This window comes from Triticum urartu, chromosome 7A (genome assembly GCF_056163025.1).
Source record: "Triticum urartu cultivar PI428250 chromosome 7A, HENAU_Tu73, whole genome shotgun sequence".
Lineage (NCBI taxonomy): Eukaryota > Viridiplantae > Streptophyta > Magnoliopsida > Poales > Poaceae > Triticum > Triticum urartu.
Genome location: NC_141879.1, coordinates 54,923,656 through 54,947,020, shown reverse-complemented (window position 1 = coordinate 54,947,020; position 23,365 = coordinate 54,923,656). Strand labels below are relative to the sequence as shown.

The window sequence follows — 23,365 nt, the reverse complement described above, 5'->3', positions numbered from 1 at the left end:
ATCTCTTTTTTTCATGTGTTTCGTTTTCGTTTTTTTCTTTTTTTTCTTCACTTTCGTTTATACTTCCAAATATTATAAATAAATATATTAAAAGATAATTTCCATATTATTTTTTTGAAAAAATGTCAACAAAACATTTGGAAATTGTTAAATTTGTATACAAATTCTCTTTCTCATGTGTAAAAAAATGTATACACAAAGCATACAATGTGTGTGAAAAAGTTGATCATGTATTTTAAAAATATTAATCAAGCATTTGAAAAATGTTGATAAAGCATTTAAATTTTCTTAAATGTGTATGTTGATCGTATATTCAAAAATGTTAATCAAGCATTTGAAAAAAATGTTAAATGTGTATAGAAAAAAGTTGACCATTATTAAAAAATAATTAATCTTGCATTTGAGTTTTTTCATCAATCATTTGAAAAATGTTAAATGTGTATAGGAAAAAATGTTGACATGCATTAAAAAATGTTAATATTGTATTTTGGAAAATATTAATCAAGCATTTATAAATGCTAAAAATGTCTAAAATAATGTTTACCATGTATTCAAAATATGTTAATCTTTTATTTGAAAATTTAAATTAAGCATTTGACAAATGTTAAAGACGTCTATAGAAAAAATTGACTATACTTTTAGAAAATTTTAATCTTGTCTTTGAAAAATGTTAAGAAAGCATTTGATTTTTTTTAAACGTGCATATAAAAAATGTTGACCATGTTTTAAAAACCGATAAAGAAATAGAAAAAAACTGATTAAAATAAGGAAAGAAAGAAAAAAAATGAAGATGTAAAATCGAAAAAGAAAGAAAAGCAAAAAAAACCCATGGAAACCAAGAAAGATATAAAGACGAAGAAAAAAAAGAAAAGCCAATGAAAACCATGAAAGAAACACAGGAAATTAGTGAAAACCAAAAAAATAATAAAACTGAAGAAAACCATTGAAGAAGTAGAGAAAAATAAAATAAAATAAAACAAAAATTAAAAATGACAAAAAATCCAGAAGAAACCCCCACGAGCGATCTTTTTTTTTTGATCAGAAACAGCAAACGCAAAAAAAAACAGACGGAAAAGGAGCCGGTCTGAAACTGTAGCGGGTATGAAAATGCTTCAGGCGAGACCGAAAGAGCACTAGGTATAAGGAAGATATGATTCTAAAAAAAGGTATAAGCAAGATATAGCCTTTGCGGCGAACTATTGGATTTAGTTGTTTCACGGTAATTACTCAAAAGAAAAAAAGTTGCTTCACGGTAGTTATTGGGCCGTCCGTTGGATGTTATTGGGACCCAAATTAAAACTGACCGCCTGGTCCTTGTCCCTGGCCCAACCAAACCCTTCCCTCCTCTCTCGTCGCGCTGGCCGCCTCCCTGCCGCTGCCGCCGACGAAGAAAGCAAGCGCCGTCCCCGCCGCCTCCGCTGCCGCCAGTCCCTGCCGCCGGTCGAGAGGCGACGAAATATCGGAGCATGTATTCGCGGCGGAGGCTTCTCTCGCTCCTGCGGCACGCTCGCGACGCCCCGGCGGGTCGTCTCGCCGCCGCGCCGTCTTGGAGGAGCTTCAGCCTGCCCCGCGCGGCCGCCGGCGCGGCCTCCACGTCAGGTGAGCGCTTATCCGTGCCTCTACTCTCTACCCCTCGCAGGATCTCCACGCCGGGTCTTCAGTTTGGCGGCGGAATAGCTGTAGCGAGGCGGACTGGTAGTGTCTTAGATCGTGAGATTGCGATGATGCTGCCTCCGATTGCTTGGGCGGATGTACTGAGAGATACGCGAGGGTCGTGAGGGCCTAAGACTAGATTAGTGATCTGATTTTAATCTGTCCCGCGGGTATTGTTCCTACTGCAGTAAGGGTGGTATTTCTCATGTTTGCCATCATAACCATTTTAACAAGATGAGTGAAATTAATGATTTTCTCTCACAGGTTCTAGTGATGGTCACTTCAGTTGTAAGGGTTCAACATATGCTGCCATACTGATTGGGCAAGCAGGTCTGCTCTCTGCATATGCAGCCTCCTCCATTTGATTTAATCAAATAAATATCATATTTGATACCATGGCAATCCTAATTCCAGTCTTGTTACAGCTGTTGTTCTTGGCCTGAGCAGCAACTCTGTATTGGCTCAGGATGATTTGGTTGCTCCAGCAGCTACAAGTGAGCAAGCTGATGTAAATGTTACTGGCCTGCGTCGCATTGAAGATGGTTCAGTGATCTCAAATGAACACACGATCAAATGGAGAATGTGCACTGATAAAGCACGAGAGTTTTTCATGGAAGTAAGGTTCTCATTATCCTTACCTTCATCTGAACCACCTTTTGGCATTATCCTTCTGAGAAAAATAATCTTAGTACTACATTATAGTTTCCTCCTCTGTTCAAACATAATTCTCTTTATTATATGTGTTTCCCGAAAATGATGCGAAATTTAACCACAATCATGTTGATACATCATAGCCTAGAAAGAAAAACTCCAGTGCTTACTCCCCTGATGCTGACCGATTTTCATATAACCTGTTTGGTCCACACTTTTTGGTCACTTGCTGCAACTCTTACTATGGGGATAACTCTTCAGTTTCCTCATTAAACCATGTGGATTTGGAAGGTTTAGCCTGTAATTAAAGTATTAAACTATGTGCTGTTTCATGTTGATATACGGGAACTGGGTGGTAATTTGCCATGATATTTTTTATTGGTATTTCTTGAAAGCTTGGGTTTAGCAACTTCTCGTATTGGAAGTACATATTCCAAGACCTTGCTTCAGTTACAAAATCATGCAACTATTGAACATTTAAATTAAGTATGACTGTTTGGACCATATACCCTGTGCATTACAAATTTTTTACATCATAATGTTTGGTTGGAGTATAACTGTATGAGAGGAGGAAAGGAGGCGTGTCTCTTTAGTTACTCCTACTCTTCATTCGACCGTTAAATTACAGTTGTTGTTAGTCTATCATATCCATTTATATTAATTTTCCAGGGAAAACTAGATGAAGCAGAGAAGTTATTCAAGGCAGCCTTACAAGAAGCTAAAGAAGGATTTGGACTCAGAGATCCACATGCTGCATCAGCTCTGAACAACTTGGTATGTGTTACTGTTGATTATGAACTGAAGATTGAAGTAACATTCTATTTGCCTTTCTAATGTATGGAACTGCAGTACCCATATAAGTCCATAAGCTAGATTATGAGGTTTAAGATCTGTTTGGGTTCATAGTCAAACATTACCACACTTTGCTGTAAGCTAGGAAAGTTTAACCGAGTTAGGAATAGGTTCTGTTCGTAGTAAGTAGTAACATATTTGTCCAGATTCCTCTTTTTTTGACAGTGGGACATACAACCATAGACTCAAAAGGTGTGCCAGATTCTCTTAGGGATGCTAAAGTGCACACAGATTTTGTTGTCCTAACCTATGCAAGTTCAGCAAGAAATATGTGGAAAAGTTTGAACAGGTTAGACATTGAACTAAACTGGTAAACTCAGCTGCATTTAATACCATACCATTATATGCTTAATTATGTCTATTTTGTAATATTTAAACCGCGTGGGGGGACTGACAATGTAAGGCTACCAATTAAATCAAAGTGTCTGATAAGTCACCTAGAGAACTCTTGTTTGCTAGTTTTTATGCTTCATAGAATTTAAAATACTTGTGTGTATCAGGATTCAGTAATAGATTCCGCGCATTGTATTTTAGATTCCATACGTTTATGAATCTGCATGTGAAGTCCAATCTTTATCATGTGATTCCATTAAACCCGTAACCATTTAAGCTCTCTCAACCAAACAACTTCAAAAGACCGGAATTGTTGGTTTCTTGTACAAATACCACTGTATTATCCCCCCTAGTTTAAGTTGTACGGGTTGCATTTGACACACTGGCACTCAAATAGTTTTTGTCTACAAATTTGAATAGGCAGGCCATGCTCTCTTTTGTGGTAGGCTTTCGTAAACCTACCTTAAAAGTTAATACAAGTCTTGCATGAAGCAGCATTCCTTTTTGTTCCCCTATTTAACTATTATCCTAAGTTTTGCAGGCAGAGTTTTATAGGCTAAGGAAAGAGTATGAGAAAGCTGAGCCGTTATATCTGGAAGCGATTGAAATCTTGGAGCAATCATTTGGACCTGATGATATACGGTACTTTGATTTTTAGATTATAATGTGTTCTATATCATTGTTCAGTGACTTTGATTCGGCTCATTTTGTAAAAGAAAGTTCTAGTCAGGAGCAAAATACCACTCTTTTGGGATAAATACGAGTATATATGACAGATATTTTTGTTCATTACATTCTAGTATGTGTTACACATTCCTGCCTGCTCATTGTATACCATTGTTGGTGAGTGGAAGGATGGTATGCACTTCCGTCTGTGTGTGTTGCCTGTGTGTGTTGCGTGGTTGACTGCACTTGTCAATGCATATAGTGTTTCATCTAAATTCTGTGTGTTGGAGAACTACCTTAATTTTGGAATTGTATAAAAATACTTTACATGCCTCTTGTAGGGTTGGAGCAGCTTTCCGTAATCTTGGGCAATACTATTATATCCAACGCAGGTTTGATCAAGCTCAGACATGTTTTGAGGTACCTGTTTTTACCTCATGATTTTTTTCGAGTTAATGTCTTATGTTTTTTGTAATTGTATTATCTTGTAATGTTTGACAAGCTTTTAATTGAAATGTCATCTAGGCAATAATTCTAAGGAATGAATATACATTTTCTGTTGCTACCTTAACATGTACTCCCTCCGTTCCTAAATATAAATCTTTTTAGACATTTCAAATGGAATACAACATACAGATGTATGTAGACATATTTTAAAGTGTAGATTCACTCATTTTGCTCCGTATGTAGTCACTTGTTGGAATTTCTAGAAAGACTTATATTTAGGAACGGAGGAAGTAGTTCTTTAATCTTGCTGGACACAATGATGGCCATATTTCAATAATCTTTGGAAACCTCAATAGTGCGCAACATCACATTGGAATAGCCAGGAAAATCAAATATAGTGTTGTATGTGTGGCCCATCACTTTTGGCCCATGACCTAGACAATGAGAGGCTCAAAGTTGTCTGCCTCTCTTCGGTCTACATGGTATCAGAGGCTAGGGCCCTGGAGATGGCAGCGTCGTCAGCGAGGCTCATCTTTCTCCCTCTCGCGGCAGAGCAACGTGGTGGCCTGGAGCTGTGCGGCGGCTGCAGCAAAGGGCAGCGCGCTGGCGTGTCATGGGATGGCGCGGATCGACTGGTGGTTGGGCGGCGCACAGGTGGTGGAGTGTTAGCGGGAGGCACTGCCGGAGTTGTTGCTGTTGTTGAGGTTGGTGTTGTTGGAACTGATGGCTTAACTTGGCGCTGACGCACGTAGAAGAGGTTCTCATAGCTAAAGTGAGTGATCCTGGTGGTGGTGTGGCTGCTGATTGCAGAGGAAGGAGGCAACACTGGAGGTGGTACAACTAGGAGAAGAAGAGATGGAGGCTGTCATGGGGTCTGAACTGGCCACTGCTCTTGAGAAACTGACGTAGCTCATGACTGCGAAAATTGTTGAGGGGTCATCTCCAACACCGATGCAGAAGGTGGTGCACTTGTCGTGTTCCAAGCAGATCGGGTTTTGAAGCTTGAGCTCATGCCAAATGACGTGAATTTGAATGGCAGGAGCAGCTGCCTAAGCTGGTCGAGGTGGGCCCTGTTGATATTGAAGCCAAAGGATCTGATGGGATATGTTCTTCGGACGGTTGAAGAACATGCTAACAAGGAAAGCTCGGGATGGAAGAAGTGGAGTGATATTGACTACCTGATACTAGCATGGATGTTGAACTCCTTGATTGTAATGCTCCCAAGGCGGAGGTAGGTGTTGGTAGTAGCAATGGAGGTGGTCGGAATGGGAGATGTTGTCAGAATCAGGGTGGTGGTTCTTCAAATGCTCCTCATTGGAATGCTCCCAAGGTGAGGCATAGGGGATTGCGTTACATGGACCACAACAGGACGGAGCAGGAGGGAATGCACATGCTAGCTGCAGTCGTTGAGGATATGGAGATTACAGCCCTAATCCAGGATGGGACATGCTCCCAAGGCGAGGCGTAGGGGGCTGTGGTACATGGACCGCAACAGGACAGACCATGAGGGAATGCACATGCTAGCTGCAGTTGTCGAGGATAAGGAAGTTAGAGCCCTAATCTAGGATGGGACATGTGTCTTTTGACAAAATGTATCAAATATTTCCTGATGTATTGAATGGTGTGGACAAGAGCAAGTTGAACCGTGGCTCAGGCATTGATGTTCACCATTATGTGCCCAAGTTTCTGTGTAGTGAAGCTGTCATGATGGCCACCTTCTTGATCATCGCACGCCATCCCGGTTGAAAGGTATGAAATTGTTGTGAGTTAAGTTTCACAGAAAATAAATTTCTAATTCCTCCCAAGGTGTTTGGTTGCACTTGTTTTGTTCGTGATCATAGGCCATCAACAAATTGGATCCTCAGGAGTCAAGTGTATCTTTATTGGGTATTCTTCAGGACAAAGGGGGTACAAATGCTAGAATCTATATGAGAGGATGACATTTGTGAGCATTGATGTTACATTCCGTGTGTCAAAACCTTCTTATGGTGAGAAAAATGATCTAAGCATCATGTCCGAAGGCCATGACCAATCTCGGGTTGGTGAAATTGGTCAAGTGGGGGATAGTAGTGGCACATTAACTCATGTGGCTCCTGTGACACAAGCATCGACCTACACTAGTGATGCGCAGGTTGGTGCATCGGCTCAAGTTGGTAGCGTGCCTGGCAGTGTGCTGAGGTGGACAGCAGAGCAAGCGAAGCAGCTCAAGGTATATTCATGGAAGAGTGGTAATGTGTTGCACATTAGGGGGAGCAACTAGATCAGCCACTGATGGAACAATAGGGTAGTACTAATGTGATTTCCATCTCCTCTGATGGGGACCAGGCTGAAGGGTCAGTGGCTACCGAAGGGTCAATTGATGGGCCGATTTCTTTGGGGAGAAGTACTCGAGCAAGAACAAGGGTACCAGATAATCGGTATGGGTTCGATGCCAATGATATTGGAAATTAAGTTCTGTATGAGGCATTATCTCCAACCTACAAAGCATTTGTTGCTTCTCTTTAGTCTAAACTATAGAGCATTTGTTGCTTTTCTTCAGTTTGTGTCAATTCCGACTTATATGAAGGCAAACGGGTGACTTAAAATGACATATGGCCTTGGTGGAGGAGCTGGAGGCTCGAGGCTCTGTGTAAGAGCAAGACATGGGCAGTAACACCTCCAAACAGGAAAGAATGCAATCAACTGCAAGTGGGTATACACCTGTGAAGCAGAATGTAGAAGGAAAGATTGGAAGGTACAAAGCAAGGCTTGTGGCGAGTATAACCAGGCCAATGACGGTAAATTGGTGGACTAAACCAAAGAAAGACCGTCTCTTTGATGGCGTGGTCATTGGGATACAATACAACAACAAAGATGATGAAGAATATGACCTACTCAAGGGGTCAAGTACTCGATCGTAACTAAATCATCTTGATGCACTCGTAGCATGAGCACATAGGGCAAGATGAAAAGAAGGATAAACAAACGAGATCGTCAACTTTAGCATGGCATGCTTCCATCAGTGCTTCAAAACATTTGCTATTCTTATCTCTAGAAGGGTGCTTCTACTTTTGTAGTGTTTCTAGCAAAAGAGGACAAAACTCTACCTTGAAAATGTATAACTCCGGTATCGCGTTGCGGGTGAAAAGGGCCTGAATATTTCCTAGCAGCCAACACCCCACTAACTCACACGTCATTCTTGCATCTCACGGCCCGAGAAACGGCAAAAAGCAAAAGGTGTGGACATTGTATTTTTTTTCCATACAGAGAAACTGACCGTCTTTGAAGGTGAACATTGTGGGGCACTACTGTCAGCAGAACATTTCCTAGTGTGCAAGTGAATTTGAAGGTGGTAAAAAGGCAGCAAAGTGTTCCAGCAGCTAGCCATGATGCTTGCCCCATCGCCGATGCAGAGAAACCTCTCAGCAAGCACTGGAGCTCACCATTTCCACCACATCAACGCCTCTGATCTCCCCTGTGGTTCCCTTTCCCGAGAAGCAACTTATCTTGGTTGTTGGATCGACGTACATATAGCCATGGGCACGCAAGGCCGAACATCTATTTCTTCACCTGCCTTTCCTCCCACCTGGGCATGACGACCTTCTCCATGTAGGTGTTCGACGATGAGGTTGCCCCGTCCACGCTCAGCAGCATCGCACCTATCTTGCGCGTAACCACTGAATCGAGCCCGAATGCCCCCAAAGTCTCTTAACTCTGTACGTGCATTCGTTTTCGCAGGCATACATATGGTGCATTTTGCATGTTGTTTTGATGCGTTTGGGTTTGGATTTTGTGCTAGATCGAGTGCTCCCGGTGAATTTTTTTGGTGTCGGATCAATGCCGCGTAGGCTGTGGAATTTTTTTGTCTTCACACATTTAAAATTATTTGTTCTGAGATTTGGGGGGGGGGGCATGCATGCCTCGATTCGTGTTCTTCTAGGATGTTTTTTGCTTTTGATTCACAATCATATGGGTCTATGAGAAAAATAGTTTGTGTGATTTCCTGGAGGAAGTTTCTGGGTTGTCTTATTTTTTTTTTTTGCTTTGAAGAGCTAATTTTAGAGTATGTTCGTAGTTTACACATTAGATTTTGCTTCGCGATTAGCCATACATATTACTTGTTCATTTCAGTTGTGTTTAACACTTGAAGGAGCAGTTAGATGTACTAGATAGTGGTATTTCCGATACTTTGCTTGTTTTGTTGAAATCATATTGCAATCATATAGTTATGGCCAATTGGTTTCGCTAGAGTAGTTTTAGATATCTCAAATGGGGACTCAAATAATTGGTTTCTAGTTTCTACTAGACCCTACAAAGTAAATGGAAGTTTTTGCGTTTTGCTCGTTTTATTTTTAGATTACTTTTTTGCTATGAACATAGGTAGGTATGACGCATTGAAGAAGGCACACCGGCTGGATCACAATTCTGTTGGTCACGGAGTCAGCAGTTTAAGATTGCTTTGCTCCAATGACTTGAGAAGGCGAGATGCAATCTCCATGGCTCTATGTATTTTGCATACTCTAGCGTATGTGGTGTTTCCTTCATTTCGGTTCGTTTCCTGAATAAAAGGATATGTGGTGGATTTCTCTCAATCAATAAGCAACTAGAACTTAGCACATGTACATATAAAATAAAAAGGAGCAAAGGATGCATCATATCATCTGGAGTAACATAATTGTGGCATTACACTACTTCTGGAGTAACATAATTAATAAATTCAGCTTGCATACTTGCTTCATGACATCTCCTAACAAATACCAATTGAATCACCTAGGGCATCGGCTAATTATCTATCATCTTATCACACAATTACAATTTTATTGAATTGAAATCAAATGAATTGAGGAGTCATAAAACATCATCCAAGCTCCAAATACAAGCTACAAGTAGGCAAACACCATCCAATTCAACCGCATTTTTTATGAGCATTTTAATCACTCATACATTGAGATATCAATCAAGCTACTAGTTCTCTTGTATTGGCTTGTTTTCCATCAGTGTAAATTGAATTCTGAGACCTATAGCCAATCAAAGCGATACACTTATCCACTTAGCAATTTGTTAAAGCTTTATCAAGCAAGTAATGAAGCTACTAGCTACATACATTGGTTTTACAACAAGGTGAAAATTGCAAGCCATGCAAGGTAAATAAAGGCACAAGCAAGCCAAAAACAGCAAGCAACTAGAAATGAACTAAAATGAATGAAACTAATGAAGGAAACACCATATACGCAAGAGCATGCAAAATACATGGAGCCATAGAGATTTTGTCTCACCATATCAAGTCATTGGAGCAGAGCCGTCTTGAACCGCTTGACTCTGCGACCGATAGAATTCTAATCCAGCCGGTGTGCCTTCTTGAATGCGTAAAACCAACATATGTTCGCTGCAAAAAAAATTAAAAATAAAGTGAATAAAACGCTAGAAACTTTAATTCCTTTGCAGGATGCAGTAAAAACTAGAAACCAATTATCCGAGTCCCCATTTAAGATACGTGAAATTATTCAAGCCAATTCATTGACCATAACTATTCGATTGCAGCATAATTTCAACAAAACGAGGAAAGTATCGGAAATACCACTATTTAGTACACCTATTCTGCCCCCTCAAATGTTAAACGCAAAGGTGCTCTGAAATGAACAAGTAATACGTGTGGATGATCGCCAAATGTAAAATCTAATGCGAACGCTTACGAACGTAGGAGGAAGCTAGCCGAGCCTAGGAGGATTCGCTTAGGTAGCTGGAACGTAGGTCTTTGACAGGGAAGCTTCGGGAGCTAGTTGATGCAACGGTGAGGAGGTTGATATCCTTTGCGTCCAAGAAACCAAATGGACGGGTCAAAAGGCGAAGGAGGCGGAGGATATAGGCTTCAAGCTGTGGTACACGGGGACGGCTGCAAATAGAAATGGCGTAGGCATCTTGATCAACAAGAGCCTCAATGATGGAGTGGTAGACGTCAGGAGACGTGGCGACCGGATTATCCTGGTCAAGCTGGATGATGAGGTCACAAGGGATATACAAGGAGATAACCCATTGTGTATGCTCTTTGCGGATGATGTGGTGCTAGTTGAGATAGTCGGACGGGGTAAATAGGAAGTTAGAGTTATGGAGACAAACCTTGGAATCGAAAGGGTTTAGGCTTAGTAGAACTAAAACCGAGTACATGATGTGCGGACAAACCTTGGAATCGAAAGGGTTTAGGCTTAGTAGAACTAAAACCGAGTACATGATGTGCGGTTAGTACTACTAGGCGCGAGGAGGAGGTTAGCCTTGATGGGCATGTGGTGCCTCAGAAGGACACCTTTCGATATTTGGCGTCAATGCTGCAGAAGGATGGGGGTATTGATGAAGATGTGAACCATCGAATCAAAGCTGGATGGATGAAGTGGCGCGAAGCTTCTGGCATTCTCTATGACGAGAGTGCCACAAAAGCTAAAAGGCAAGTTCTACAGGACGACGGTTCGACCCGTAATGTTGTATGGCGCTGAGTGTTGGCCGACTAAAAGGCGACATGTTCAACAGTTATGTGTGGCGGAGATGCGTATGTTGAGATGGACGTGTGGCTACACGAGGAAGGATCGAGTCCGGAATGATGATATACGAGATCGAGTTGGGGTAGCACCAGTTGAAGAGAAGCTTGTTCAACATTGTCTGAGATGGTTTGGGCATATTCAGTGCCGGCCTCCAGAAGCTCCAGTGCATAGTGGACGGCTAAAGCGTGCGGAGAATGTCAAGAAAGGTCGGGGTAGACCGAATTTGACATGGGAGGAATCCGTAAAGAGAGATATGAAGGATTGGAGTATCACCAAAAAAACTAGCTATGGACAGGGTGCGTGGAAGCTTGCTAGCCATGTGCCCGAACCGTGAGTTGATCGCGAGATCTTATGGGTTTCACCTCTAGCCTACCCCAGCTTGTTTGGGACTAAGGCCCTGTTTGTTTGGGCTTTTGCTTCTGCTTTTGCAGCTTTTCCATTTTGGCCGAAAAGCCATAAAAGCTCCTAAATAGGTGCTTTTGGGCTTTTATGGCTTTTGATGAACCAATATAACAATATTTAGCTCCAAAAGCCATAAAAGATCCAAAAGCATCTATTTAGGAGCTTTTGTGGCTTTTTGACCAAAGTGGAAAAGCTGCAAAAGCAGAAGCAAAAGCCCAAACAAACAGGGCCTGAAGGCTTTGTTGTTGCTGTTGGATGCTTACGAACATACTCCAAAATGAGCTCTTCAAAACAAGTAAAGATGGCAAGCCGAAAAAGTTCTAGAAGAGATAGCATTAATTGTTTTTCTGCATAGACTCTTATGATTATGAATCAAAAGGAGAACATCATAGAAAACCGTGAAGCGAGGCGCGCATGCGCCACACAACAATTCACAGCACAAACATTTCTCTACGTGGGAACACCAAACTTTTCCAAGTACACACAGCCTATGCGACATTGATCCGGCGCCAAAAAAGGTTCACCATGGGCGCTATCTCTGCCACAAAAACCAAACCAAACGCATCAAAACACCATGTGAAGTGCATCATATGTATCCCCACGAAAATGAATGCAGATAAGCATATCGGGGTGCTATGCTGCTGAGCATGGGCGGGGAGACCTTGCTGCCGAAAACCATGGAGAAGATCGCATGCCTATGTGGGAGGGGAGGAAGGTGAAGAAATAGGGGTCTTGCCTTGCATGCCCGTGGGTATTTATACGCGGTCCAATGGCCAAGATAAGTTGCTTCTCGGGAAAGGGAACTGTGGGGGAGATCGGAGGCATCGGTGTGGTGGAAATGCTGAGCTCCGCTGCTTGGTGAAGGGTTTCTCTGCCATGGGGCGAGTGTCGTGGCGGACTGTTGGAATACTTCACTGCCTTTTATCACCTTCAAATTCTCTTACACACTAGGGAATGTTCTGCTGACAGCAGTACTCCACAATGTATAGCTTTGAAGAGGGTTTGTTTTCCTGTATAGAAAAGATTACAAGGTTCACATCTTTTGCTTTCTGCCATTTCTCAGGCATAGTGGCAGTGAGATGCAAGAATGACGTGTGAGTTAGTGGGGTGCTTACTGGTAGGAAATATTTTTGTTAGTGTTGATTATCCTTCTCTTCATCTTTCCTATGTGCTCATGTCGTGGGATGATTTAGTTTTGATCAAGTGCTTGACTCCTTGAGTAGGGCATATTCTTCAACATCTCTTTTGTTGGATCATATCCGCATGACCACGTCATTAAAGAGACGGCCTTTCTTTGGTTTGGCCCACTGATGTACCGTCGTTGGTGCATTGCATTGACTATGATGAGACCTTTGCTCCAATAGCGAAGATGAATGCTATGAGGATTCTGATCTCCTGTGCACCAAATTTTGGGTGGTCTTGCATGGGGACTTGTAGAAGGAGGTTTACATGGAGATCCCACCTGGGTTCTTGACTTCTAAGACTGCTTGCAAGGCATGTAGGCTCAAGAAAGCCCTTTACGGGCTGAAGTAATCTCCAAGAGCTTTGTTTGACAAGTATAGACAGGCAGTGTGTCACATGGGGTATGGACAATGCAATGGTGATCATACATTGTTTAATAGACACTCTAAAGGGAAAATAATCATTCGTGTAGTTTATGTAGATATCATTATCACCGGAGAAGGATGACGTACAGATAGCAAGATTAAAGAAGTGTCTGAGTAAAGGCCTTTGAAGTTAAAGATCTTGGTCGACTCAAGTACTTGGTATACAAATGGCCATGTCTGGAAAAGGAATAGCTCTTTCTCAAAGAAAGTATGCCTTGGACCTTCTATGTGATGTTGGCATGTTGGGCTTTCGAGCAGCTTCATCCGCAATTGATCAAAACTACAAAGTGACTGCAGCCCAATTTGGTGATCTTGTGGCTAAACAAAAATATTAGCTATTGGTGGGAAGATTTGTTGTACTTGTGTCATACACGACCACACATTGCATTTGCAGTAAGTGTTGCGACTAGTTACATCCATGAGCCTAGAAGTGAACATCTTGTGGCAGTACATAGAATCTCGAGATACTTGAAAGGTACTCATGGGGAAGGGTTGTTGTTCAAGAGTTATGGACACCTTGTTGTAGATGGTTATTATGATGTTGATTGGGCTAGCTGCTTGATGACAACAGATCAACTTTAGGCCATTGTGGTTTCGCTGGAGGAAATCTAGTGTCTTGGAGAAGCAAGAAACAACCCGCTGTTTCGAAATCAACTGCAGAGGCTAAATACAGAGATATGTCTTAGGGACTGAGTGAGTTGCTATAGACAAGGAATCTATTAGAATGTACGGTGTGACAACAAGTCGGCAATTAATATAGCAAACAACCTAGTTCTGTTGAAGTGTATATGTGGATTGCCTAGCCCTTTCCATCAGTTCGGATTTTTGGTTGCGTTGCCTAGTGCATGAAGCTGAACATGGTATCAGAGCCTAAGGTCTTAAGTTCAAGTCTTGGCTTCCGTAGTTTATCGAAAAAATGTTCTTCTCCCCTTTGTGTCCATGTATAGGCCTCTTGAGCCATACGTGAGTCTATCCATGTGTTGACTTCCCGCATCACACGTGAGAGGGGGTGTTGAAGTGTATATGTGGATTGCCTAGCCCTTTCATCAGTTCAGACTTTTGGTTGCGTTGGCTAGTGCATGAAGCTTAACAAGTTCAACATGATAGAACAAACATGTGGAGATAGACAGATTCTTTATCAAAGAAAAGTTGGATTTGGGATTATCAAGATAGAGCATGTGGTTCAAATTGCAGATTGTTTGACTGAAAGACTTGGAACCAGAGAATGCAGCTTAGCGTGTGACAAGATGGGAATGATAGATATCTATGACTCGTGAGGGGGAGTGTTGTATGTACGGCCCATCACTGATGACCCATGTGGCCCATGCCCGTACCAATCAAGTGGCTCACTGACCTAGACAAGGAGAGGCTTGAAGTTGTCTGCTTCTGAGCGCCGCCACAACACAGGAACACATCGCGGGTATGCCGCTCCTCGGTCTAGGAATCAAAGGATTTCTCAGAGAAACATACCAGTTTATACATCATAGAATTTCTTAAAAAACATAGCATCCACAACACTGCAAAAGTTATCATCTGGATACTCATTTTCGGTTGCACATGGTGCCCATTTTTTTTTTTGAGAAAACACAAAAGAGTTGCGTTTCATTTCATTGAACAGAAAGATAACACGGGTACAACCTCCACAAAGGAGGGATACACACACACACGCACACACACGACCGTCCTCACCAAGCTGCTACAATTAGGTGAGGAGGTGCCCTCAACTACAGACCACAACGACATCAGGTCTCTCCAGCCTTGCCTCCAGCCAAGAATGGCGAGGTGTCGAGGCTCGGAGCAATAGGGCAGCAACACCGCCGTTGCCAGACGCCTCCAGGGATGATTTCAGCTCCAGAACTGCTCAGCCCAACATACCTCGTGCCCTTGTGTGCCTAGAGAGAGTCGGCGGGGTGAAAGGCAGGGACCGGCTGGGACTAGTGTAGAACTCGTCGGAGAAGTGTCGGCACTGGCATACGTTGCGCCCCGGGCGTCCACCTCCTATGTAGCATTCACCGCCAGAGCGCCACATCACCAACCTCTCGCCGCCGCATCAGGTACTCCATGTGCAGCCATGGCAGCGCCTTCAAGAAGGGAACAGCGCGTCGCCATTGACAGCGCAAGTCGACACTGCACGGGGTTTTCGCCCCGACCCGTGAGCAGGGACTTCCGAAGGCCATCGACGTCGAGGCAGATCGGAGGTGGCGAAGTCGTCACTGGGGGAGTCTATCACAATGAGGGAGACTTGGAACGTTGTCGTCTCGGTAGGAAGCACCGGCCAGCGCAGGGCCTGCAGGCCGGCCACCGCTAGGAGCGCGTCCAGCAGACAACACGGGGTCACCTGCACCGCGCCGCCACGCCAGCCCGCAGCTTCCGCCGCCGGGATCCGCCGGGGCATAGCAGAGCAGCCGCTGCTCGCATGCCAGCATCCTCTCCAACAGCAGCGGACGGGAGGGGTGGGGGGAGGGAGAGAGGTTGGTTGGGGTGGACGGGGTGCCGCAGGCCCGTGTAGGCGACGTCGCCGTCGCTAGCCAGACGCGCCACGGCCGCGGCCCGCCCGGCCTAGGTCGGGCCCAGATCAGAGCAGAGCGCCGCCGCAAGCTAGCGCGCCGCACCACCGCACAACCTCCTAGCCTTGGCACCGCGTCGCTGCCACCAGTCCGCCGCCCAACCGCCCCGACTCGCCTCCGCCCCGCCGCCTCGCCGGACACCCGCGCAACCCACGCGGCGTCGCTGCTCCGCGTGAAGAAGCTCCGCCAGGGTGCGCACACACACGCCAACACCGCCTTTGGCGGCCGGGCACCGGTGGCGGCGGCGGCCAGGGAGGCAGGGGATCGGTGGCTTTTTGCTAGGGTTTGGAGTCGCCTCCGGAGTCGCCCGCGCGAGCGACCCTGGAGGTATGCGGGGGGTGCGTTTGAAGACCCACATGGTGCCCATTTTCTGTCTTGCTGTTACAGTTCACTAATTTAAGCTTCTCTACTTATTTGAGTTGTGCTTGTTCTAACCATGTGCAACATAAAAAATTAAGGAACTGCTTGTGGAACAATATTACAATACAATCTTGAAAAGGAAAACATGTTTAGCCATTTTAATTTTCAATATAGTTATTGCATCATTTTGTATTATTTGATGCATGTTTTCTTCAGTTTAAACTTGCTTCTTATATTATTTTCTGTTTCTGTTGTTTCTTTTTGCAGCGTGCTTTGAAGGTACTGAACATTAGTTATCTACCCTCCCTTTCCTTTGCATGTTTCACATTCGTTATTTTAATATCATGTGTGTCTATGCCAGTAAGATTATTAATATTACAACATTTGGGTAAGGCAGTACACTACTTCAATATTGTCTATTGTTTGACACATGGCACACAAGCAGACAATGATAAACTGTGATAGAAATATATCCGGCATTGTGTCATGGCACACTCGGCAAAGCACTAGAAAATATGTGCATGTAAATCGATGATATGTACATGAAAAGCTCTTCCAATTTACCTATGAAGGCCAGTAGGACCAAGCATCAGTTGGTCTTTTGTATGAATACAAACTTTAGCTATTCTTCCATGTGAATACTCTGTTAATGTTTCATCCAAGAAGAGCTACTGTATTGTCCTTTTCCCTCTTGTGTAGTATGTATTCTGCTGACTTTTATCTTTATTTGTTTTCTCTGAATAATCAAATACTCCCTCCGTCCCATAATATAAGATCGTTTTACAAGCTAAAACAGCTTGCAAAACGATCTTATATTATGGGACGGAGGGAGTATTTGTTAGTGGTACATACCAGTTACTGATGAGTAAAAATTGTATGTGCTATCCTTTGTTCAGAAATAATATATCTGGATAAATTTTTCATGGTAAGGTAATTTATGTTTTGTAGCTCTGGCTCATAATTTTGAACTTTTTGTAGATAGAAGGACGTGTTATGGGGCTTGGTAACCCAGACTATGCAAATACAATGTACCTTCTTGCCAAGGTACAACTGCTCTGTTACTGTATAAGTTAGTGTTCTATATTCTCTTATTCTTTCCAGAGACATCTTTCTGGAAGGGCAGGAGCTCTGTATTTCATTTGAGTTAATTAATGGAAACCAGATACAGCAGGCATACACCTAAGCTAAACTAGCTCCTGAGCCCCACAGGCCACACTCCAAAGCTATGGCACTGTTTGGTGGAAACTATGTATTTTCTTTCCTAGCCCCTTAGCCAGATATGACACACACTCACCTAGCTAAACATAACCAAGCATATCTGACATGGTGACACTGTTTTTTGGAAGCGGAAACTATGTAAACTACATGGATATTAATTAGGCCCCATTTTGTTTCAATGAATTTCAAAGAAAACTCTGAAGGAACTGATTCCTATGGAAAAACTCATTTCAAGTTGCTTTTTGGAATGGAGAAAAGATGAACAGTGAACCATACCCTATTGCCATCAATTTCACAGGAAATAAAACATGTGAACTCTTTTTTTTCGCGGACGAACGGGGCAGCTAGGCGAGAGTATAACAGTTTTGATGCGAGAGAGTCACGTAGTTTTAAAATTTTCCTTTTTGCGAGCTTTGTTAATCATGACCGAGGACACAAGTGATGGGTGAATAAATGGATGAGGGTGGTTTGGACGATATTACTGATATGCGGGTGCCTTATTCTAATGATCCCACATGTCATCGAGTAAATATTAAATGTTCTATCTTCAAGGCTCACTTCACCCTTATTGAAGCGCTTATGCCCTTTTTGAGCTCACTCTAAACTGTGTTTTCTTGAGCATTTCCCTAATTTTTACAGTCTCCTAAATAGATGGAACCATTTGCAACTATTTACCAGAGAAATGCATTTTCAAGCTTTCTAACTGTGTTGTGCCAGAAAAGGCTAAACATATCTTTTCCTGTTTGTAGGTTTTAAGTCAACAAGGAAAAGGAAAAGATGCAGAAGCTCTTATTCGAGAGTCTATTAGGATACTTGAGGTATGTTTATCATTTAGGAGTAGATCTTAATCTCTTTTTTGTGCATGAAAGGGTTTAACGAAGGCTAATTAGGAAGCTGGACTTGGCGAATCACCTGCGTGCATACAAAGAATGAAGTTTCTCTCTTTGGTAAGCACCTTTATCAAGTATGTTATAGCTCTCAATAAACAACTATGCTTTCCAAACTTATGCATAGGGGTTTCTACTATGTTGATGTTTATAAAAGAAATGCTGTAGCCATGCTCTTTGATGTTTCTTTTCTCTCGAGAAAACGCAGAAGCTTTGTGTTCTGTTGTATTGAGAAGGCAGGAACAGAGTTACACACCCATGCGGACAGTCAGTTGGAAGAACATGAGGCTCTGATTATTGTGGCTTCCTTTCAAAAGTTGCATATTTAAAATATAAATACAATGCGACACCGATATTTGATGGTGAGCAAAACAACACTTTCAGGCACACCTTGATCTTCACCTGGGGAGAGAGGGAGAGGGTTTTTTTCGAGAAAACGCAGAAGATTTGCGTTTCATTGCATTGAAAAGGAAGGGGTTTCAGTTACATCCTCCTAGGAGGCAATTATACAGAGTGAGGGTGGTGCAATTAATGTACATCCCAGGTCTGGGGAATGAGGGCACGCAGGCCCAACGCGCCGGCTCTGGCCCAAAGGGTCGCCTCCTCCTGTTCTTTTATCGTGGGTGTGTAACTCAGTTGGCCCAATGAGGCTAGCGTCCAATTTAGAGGTCTCTTTTATTGTGGCTTCCTTTCAAGGTTCAAGGATCCTTTAGTAAAATATTTAGCGTGATTATGTACAGTCAGTTGGAAGAACATTTTAGAGGTGGGCAGAGAGTGGAAATTTTAGATGACACCTAAAGTGTTCCCAATTGATATGCTAAATTATTCTTCAGATCCCTAATTCTTAGTTTCTGCAGTATTCAATAAAAAACAACGGCCTCTGATGTACTTTCTCTTATTTAAATCTGCCTTGCTGAAAGCATTTCTTCTATCTAAATGCAGATATTGACATACTAAACTTAAAAAATGTGTTTGCTGATCACTCTTCTTAAGTTCTCTGCAATGAGCACATACTCTTCTTAAGTTCTCTTATGGCATGCTCTGACCAGTTCTGCTCTGTGATTCTTGTTTGTGATTTTACTTCATCCTTGAGCGCATTTTTTGCTCTTGTTTAATATACTGTTTTTTAGGAGTTGGTGAAGTCAAAGCAACTGGCTGAAGCTGAAAATTTGCAACGGAAGATATTACATAATCTGGAGCTTTCGAAGGTATGCTTATATAGCTTTAAACATATACTTTCTTCAGTGGTCTGCCATGTGAAGTTGATATGAGCCTTAAATCATAGGCTTGTGCATCCAGTTAGTTTAGTTCGGTAAATACGGTATGAAACCGAAATACTGTTTGGTTTTAGTAAATACCAAACTGACTGAAGTTGACATGAATCCAAAAAATGAGGGGACACTATTTTACTTTCATTTCTATATCCGAACATCTCAAAGTTGTCATGTGGAATGCTGCCTCAGTACTCAGTACGATCTGCGTGTATACATGATTAAGTGGCCCAGTGTAGAGCATGAAACCATATTGCCATAGACATCAGTGATCAGTCCATGACATGTAAACTACTGAAATATATCTGTGGAACTGTTTGGTAGGGATGGAATTCGTTGGATACTACAGCCGCAGCCGAAACCTTAAGTGTTACTCTTCAAAACATAGGGAATTTGAAGGAATCAGAAGAACTATTGGAAAGGTAAAAAGGTTGTTTGTTAAGCTCCTTGGCTATTTTTAAAGTTTTCTTACTTACAGGTTTCAATTATTTATGATATTCAGATGCCTCACTGTCAGAAGGAAGATTCTCTCTGAAGATCATTTTGAGGTTTGCCATTGCCTTGTATTTGGCTTTTGAGCCGATTCTCGAGTATAACAGAATGTCATCGTGTTACCAAATGAAAGCATCGTGGCCAGTTTATCTTAATGGTCACACTTGGTAGTATATATCACAAGCTTTGTTACACGGAAACTCTTGAAGTTGCATGCATCTTAAGATTTCGTTGTTAAGTCTGATATATGTAGATGGGATTGACCCATATGGCCTGCCTAGGATGGCTTGGCTCACGTGGCCTATAACCCTGGAGCCTGATACCCACCACATAGCTGCAGCCAATCTGAACTGGCTTTTGAAATCTAAAGATATATTTATGTTGAACAATTGCATTCTATCAGTGATTGATTACCTATTGTATGCTGGTCTCATTGTTATAGGTAGCAGGTATATTGGTACACTTGGCAAGGCTAACATTGCTTAAAATTACTAGTGATATCAAGGTAAACAATGATCTGTCTACGCCTCACCTTGTCAAGGCAAAACAACTTGTCAATGATTCAATAAGGTATTGCCATTTAGCTCCATTTTTTTGTATGTTCCGAGTTTCTATCTCCATAAACCCATGAAGCACATCAAAAGGTGGTTTTGTTTTCATATGTCATAGATTACTGTAGTGAAATCTCGAGGATTTTCTCAAATTTGAGGATTAATCCCTTTGAAAGGTATTCTTCTTATTGGCCTCTATGATTTCACAATTAAACTTGCTGGTGGAATATTTTATGTTACCCATAAAGATTAGCTGAACCGTTTCATTGGTGAAATTTCAACTCAAAATTTCAAATAAAAAAATGGTGGTATCTAATTCACAGGTCTGTTTGACTGAAGCCTGCCTTCATTGCTATTCTATACTTTAGTTATCCCTTCTATGGTGTTGCATTGTACATGTTTATTACATTTATTGCCTAGAATACTGGTAAGTAGCCCAATGAATTGCTTAATGTTACTGAAGTCTTCAATATTTCATCATGGTAGGATAACGGAAGGAATATTGAATCCTTCAAGGGAGAATCGGAAAAAATTAAATAGCACATTTGCCATGGAAAGAGAGAAGATTGGGGCAATAGTTGTACTTGTATGTTTCTACTTCCTACTCACCCTGAGGGGTTTATCATGCTACCCTGTTCATGATGCTCAACCCCTTCTACTGCCATTTTTACAATTTTCACCCGCTTTCATGTTTATTTATTTTTCTTTCCATCAGTTAAGAATTAATTCTGTTGGTAACTCTCAGGATTGCATTTTTAAGACATTGGTGCTTTAAATTTTCAAGCTGATCAAAGTTACCATAAAGCTCCCATGTAACATCAGGTTGCCTTTACCTTTGTTGTGGGATTTTGTACGATAAGAATGTTATGTCAACCCCATGTTCCATGAAGAGATAACTAGCATCGTATCTGAAATTTTCTGCATAAGAATGATCTCCCACCATACTTGAATTTAGTTGTAACCTGATGTCGCAGTGCTGTACCTAGGATTGTGGAACATTGGAAATTGATTTATTAACACTATTATTATTGTTATCTTCTTGACTAGGTAGATGCATGAATCCCAGTTTTCTTATTGATACTTTGCTGTTATAGTTGCAAGCACTTGAAGTTGTTGGACTTCTTGAAGCTGCAAGAAAGAGAATACAGGCACCAGCGGTATTTTTCCAATACTTCATTTATTAATATGGCAATGACCTAATTATATGTTGTACTGTATTTGTTTGCCTGTAATATAACAATGCCTGCTCTAGATATTCATATGGCCAGATAAACCTCTCATAGATGCTCGATATACTAAATTGTGCATCCATTTTAAAAATAATTTTGAAAAGGTCCTATACAACACTGATGCTTTTTTTCAATATGGAAATGGTACCGAGACTTAATAAATTGATCGATTTTCCCTTTGAAATTCAGCCACTAATCACAGTGGTCTTGGTGGTTAATTTTTCTATTTTATATTATTGGGAAACATTTGATTCATAGTTGGAAGTTACAAATTCCAGGCTTTAATTTGTGTTAAATAGACATAGTTTTATTTTTTCTGTACTTGATCAACTTTCCTCTGCATTGTGTTAATTCATGCTTAATTTACCTATAGTATCACTTAATTTTATCAGTTTTATTTTTGCTGACTTGGATTGCTGCATTTCAGTTTGATTATCAACACGTTGAACAAGCTCTGCGCAGGTGTATTTCACTTTACAACGAGGTTTGTGTCAGACCCTTCTCCACATTTGTCAAAAATCATGCAACGAAGCATCAGCCTTTCTGTTCAGTTGGATCTGTAGTGCATAAGAACTAAACAGCCATTGTGACACGATATCTAATTGTTGCAGCCTCATACAAGAAACGTGGTGTCGAAAGCCCTCAGGCAGCACTACCTGAAATGCTTGCACAGCCTCACGCTTATTGTTCAGCACGATCCAGACATCTCGAATGCACCGCAGATGCAGGGTCTGCTAGGTGAATCACAGCGAATAGTGAAGGAATTGGGCGGGGAGAACAATATTAAGTAGTCCACTTTTTATGGGTGATATGAGTTGGTGACTCGGAGGAATAAAACATGCCATACAAAGTTTTGTATTTACAGGTTATGAGAGAAACCAAAGGTGAAGATTTTGCCCAGGTGGGCAAAATGTTAAAATACATTATTGATTTCTTGGTTTTGTTGGTAGCTCTTGCCAGTTTCCACTTGGCATTTATAAATTTTTCAATCAAGGCCTTATCTCCTCCCACCACTTTTAGACGAATTCTTTTCCCATATCTATTTTTATACAAGTGTCTCCTTCGCGATGATTAAGGTGATCATGCCATATCTTGAATTTCTCAAGTTTTGAACTTTTTTTATCTTGTACACAACATAAAGTATGGGTTTTGATTTATGGACTGCACAATCCAGATGGTACGGGTCTGATTCTTGCTAAGTTGGGAGTAGGATAGTTCCCGGTAGAATGGTTATTACATCCACGTCGCCCACAAGCTTGACAGAATTCTTGAAATTGCCTTTGTCCTTGTGTTGAGCCGTAAGATTTCAATTCTTCTCGTGTTTCCATTTCCTGCCGGATTGTTTTTGGTGCTTCTTCTGATCAGCCAATGTTGCTTGTGTTTTGAATGCTTGAACGAGCTTCAAGCAGCGGTGTTGTACCCGATGGCATGCAAGATGATTCTTCTTGGAAGCTCATAATGCTTTTTAGCCGAGTGCAGTGCATACATCAACTCATACAACTTGGTGTCCTTTTGGAAGCTCATAATGCTTTTTAGCCAAGTGCAGTGCTCATATACACGCGTATACACTCACCTCTATGAATGTACATGCGCATATTCTATTCTTATGAGCACCTCCGAAAGACTGAGCCGGTATGTCATTTTGAAATTTATGAAGTCACAGTAGG

At 41.8% G+C, this 23,365-nt stretch overlaps 1 protein-coding gene across 4 annotated transcripts; it reads left to right on the top strand.

Moving 5' to 3' along the window:
• Positions 1-1,312: 1,312 nt before the first annotated feature.
• Positions 1,313-22,698, top strand: LOC125529268 (uncharacterized). 4 transcript variants are annotated; one of them, XR_015611719.1, is made up of 18 exons: positions 1,313-1,599; positions 1,918-1,983; positions 2,079-2,269; positions 2,974-3,078; positions 4,031-4,131; positions 4,497-4,575; positions 16,318-16,329; positions 17,029-17,094; positions 18,018-18,086; positions 18,159-18,215; positions 19,286-19,363; positions 19,751-19,848; positions 19,929-19,974; positions 20,361-20,488; positions 20,956-21,055; positions 21,517-21,626; positions 22,126-22,182; positions 22,310-22,416. XR_015611719.1 is itself a non-coding variant. In XM_087537028.1 (18 exons), exons 1-18 carry the CDS (start codon positions 1,467-1,469, stop codon positions 22,487-22,489), a joined length of 1,629 nt encoding a protein of 542 aa, XP_087393154.1. In that variant the 5' UTR covers positions 1,314-1,466; the 3' UTR covers positions 22,490-22,698. The 4 variants fall into 4 exon arrangements, 3 of the variants coding, with proteins under 3 accessions (XP_087393156.1, XP_087393154.1, XP_087393155.1); XM_087537028.1 differs by having other exon boundaries at positions 1,314-1,599; positions 21,564-21,626; positions 22,310-22,698; XM_087537030.1 differs by lacking the exon at positions 20,956-21,055 and having other exon boundaries at positions 21,564-21,626; positions 22,310-22,698.
• The last annotated feature ends 667 nt before the right edge of the window (positions 22,699-23,365 follow it).

Coding starts and splice junctions, on each gene's coding strand:
- LOC125529268 (XM_087537028.1), top strand. CDS start 1,467: ATGTATTCGCGGCGGAGGCTTCTCTCGCTCCTGCGGCACGCTCGCGAC. Junction 19,849..19,928: donor TCAGAAGAACTATTGGAAAG/GTAAAAAGGTTG, acceptor TATGATATTCAG/ATGCCTCACTGTCAGAAGGA. Junction 21,627..22,125: donor AGAGAATACAGGCACCAGCG/GTATTTTTCCAA, acceptor GCTGCATTTCAG/TTTGATTATCAACACGTTGA.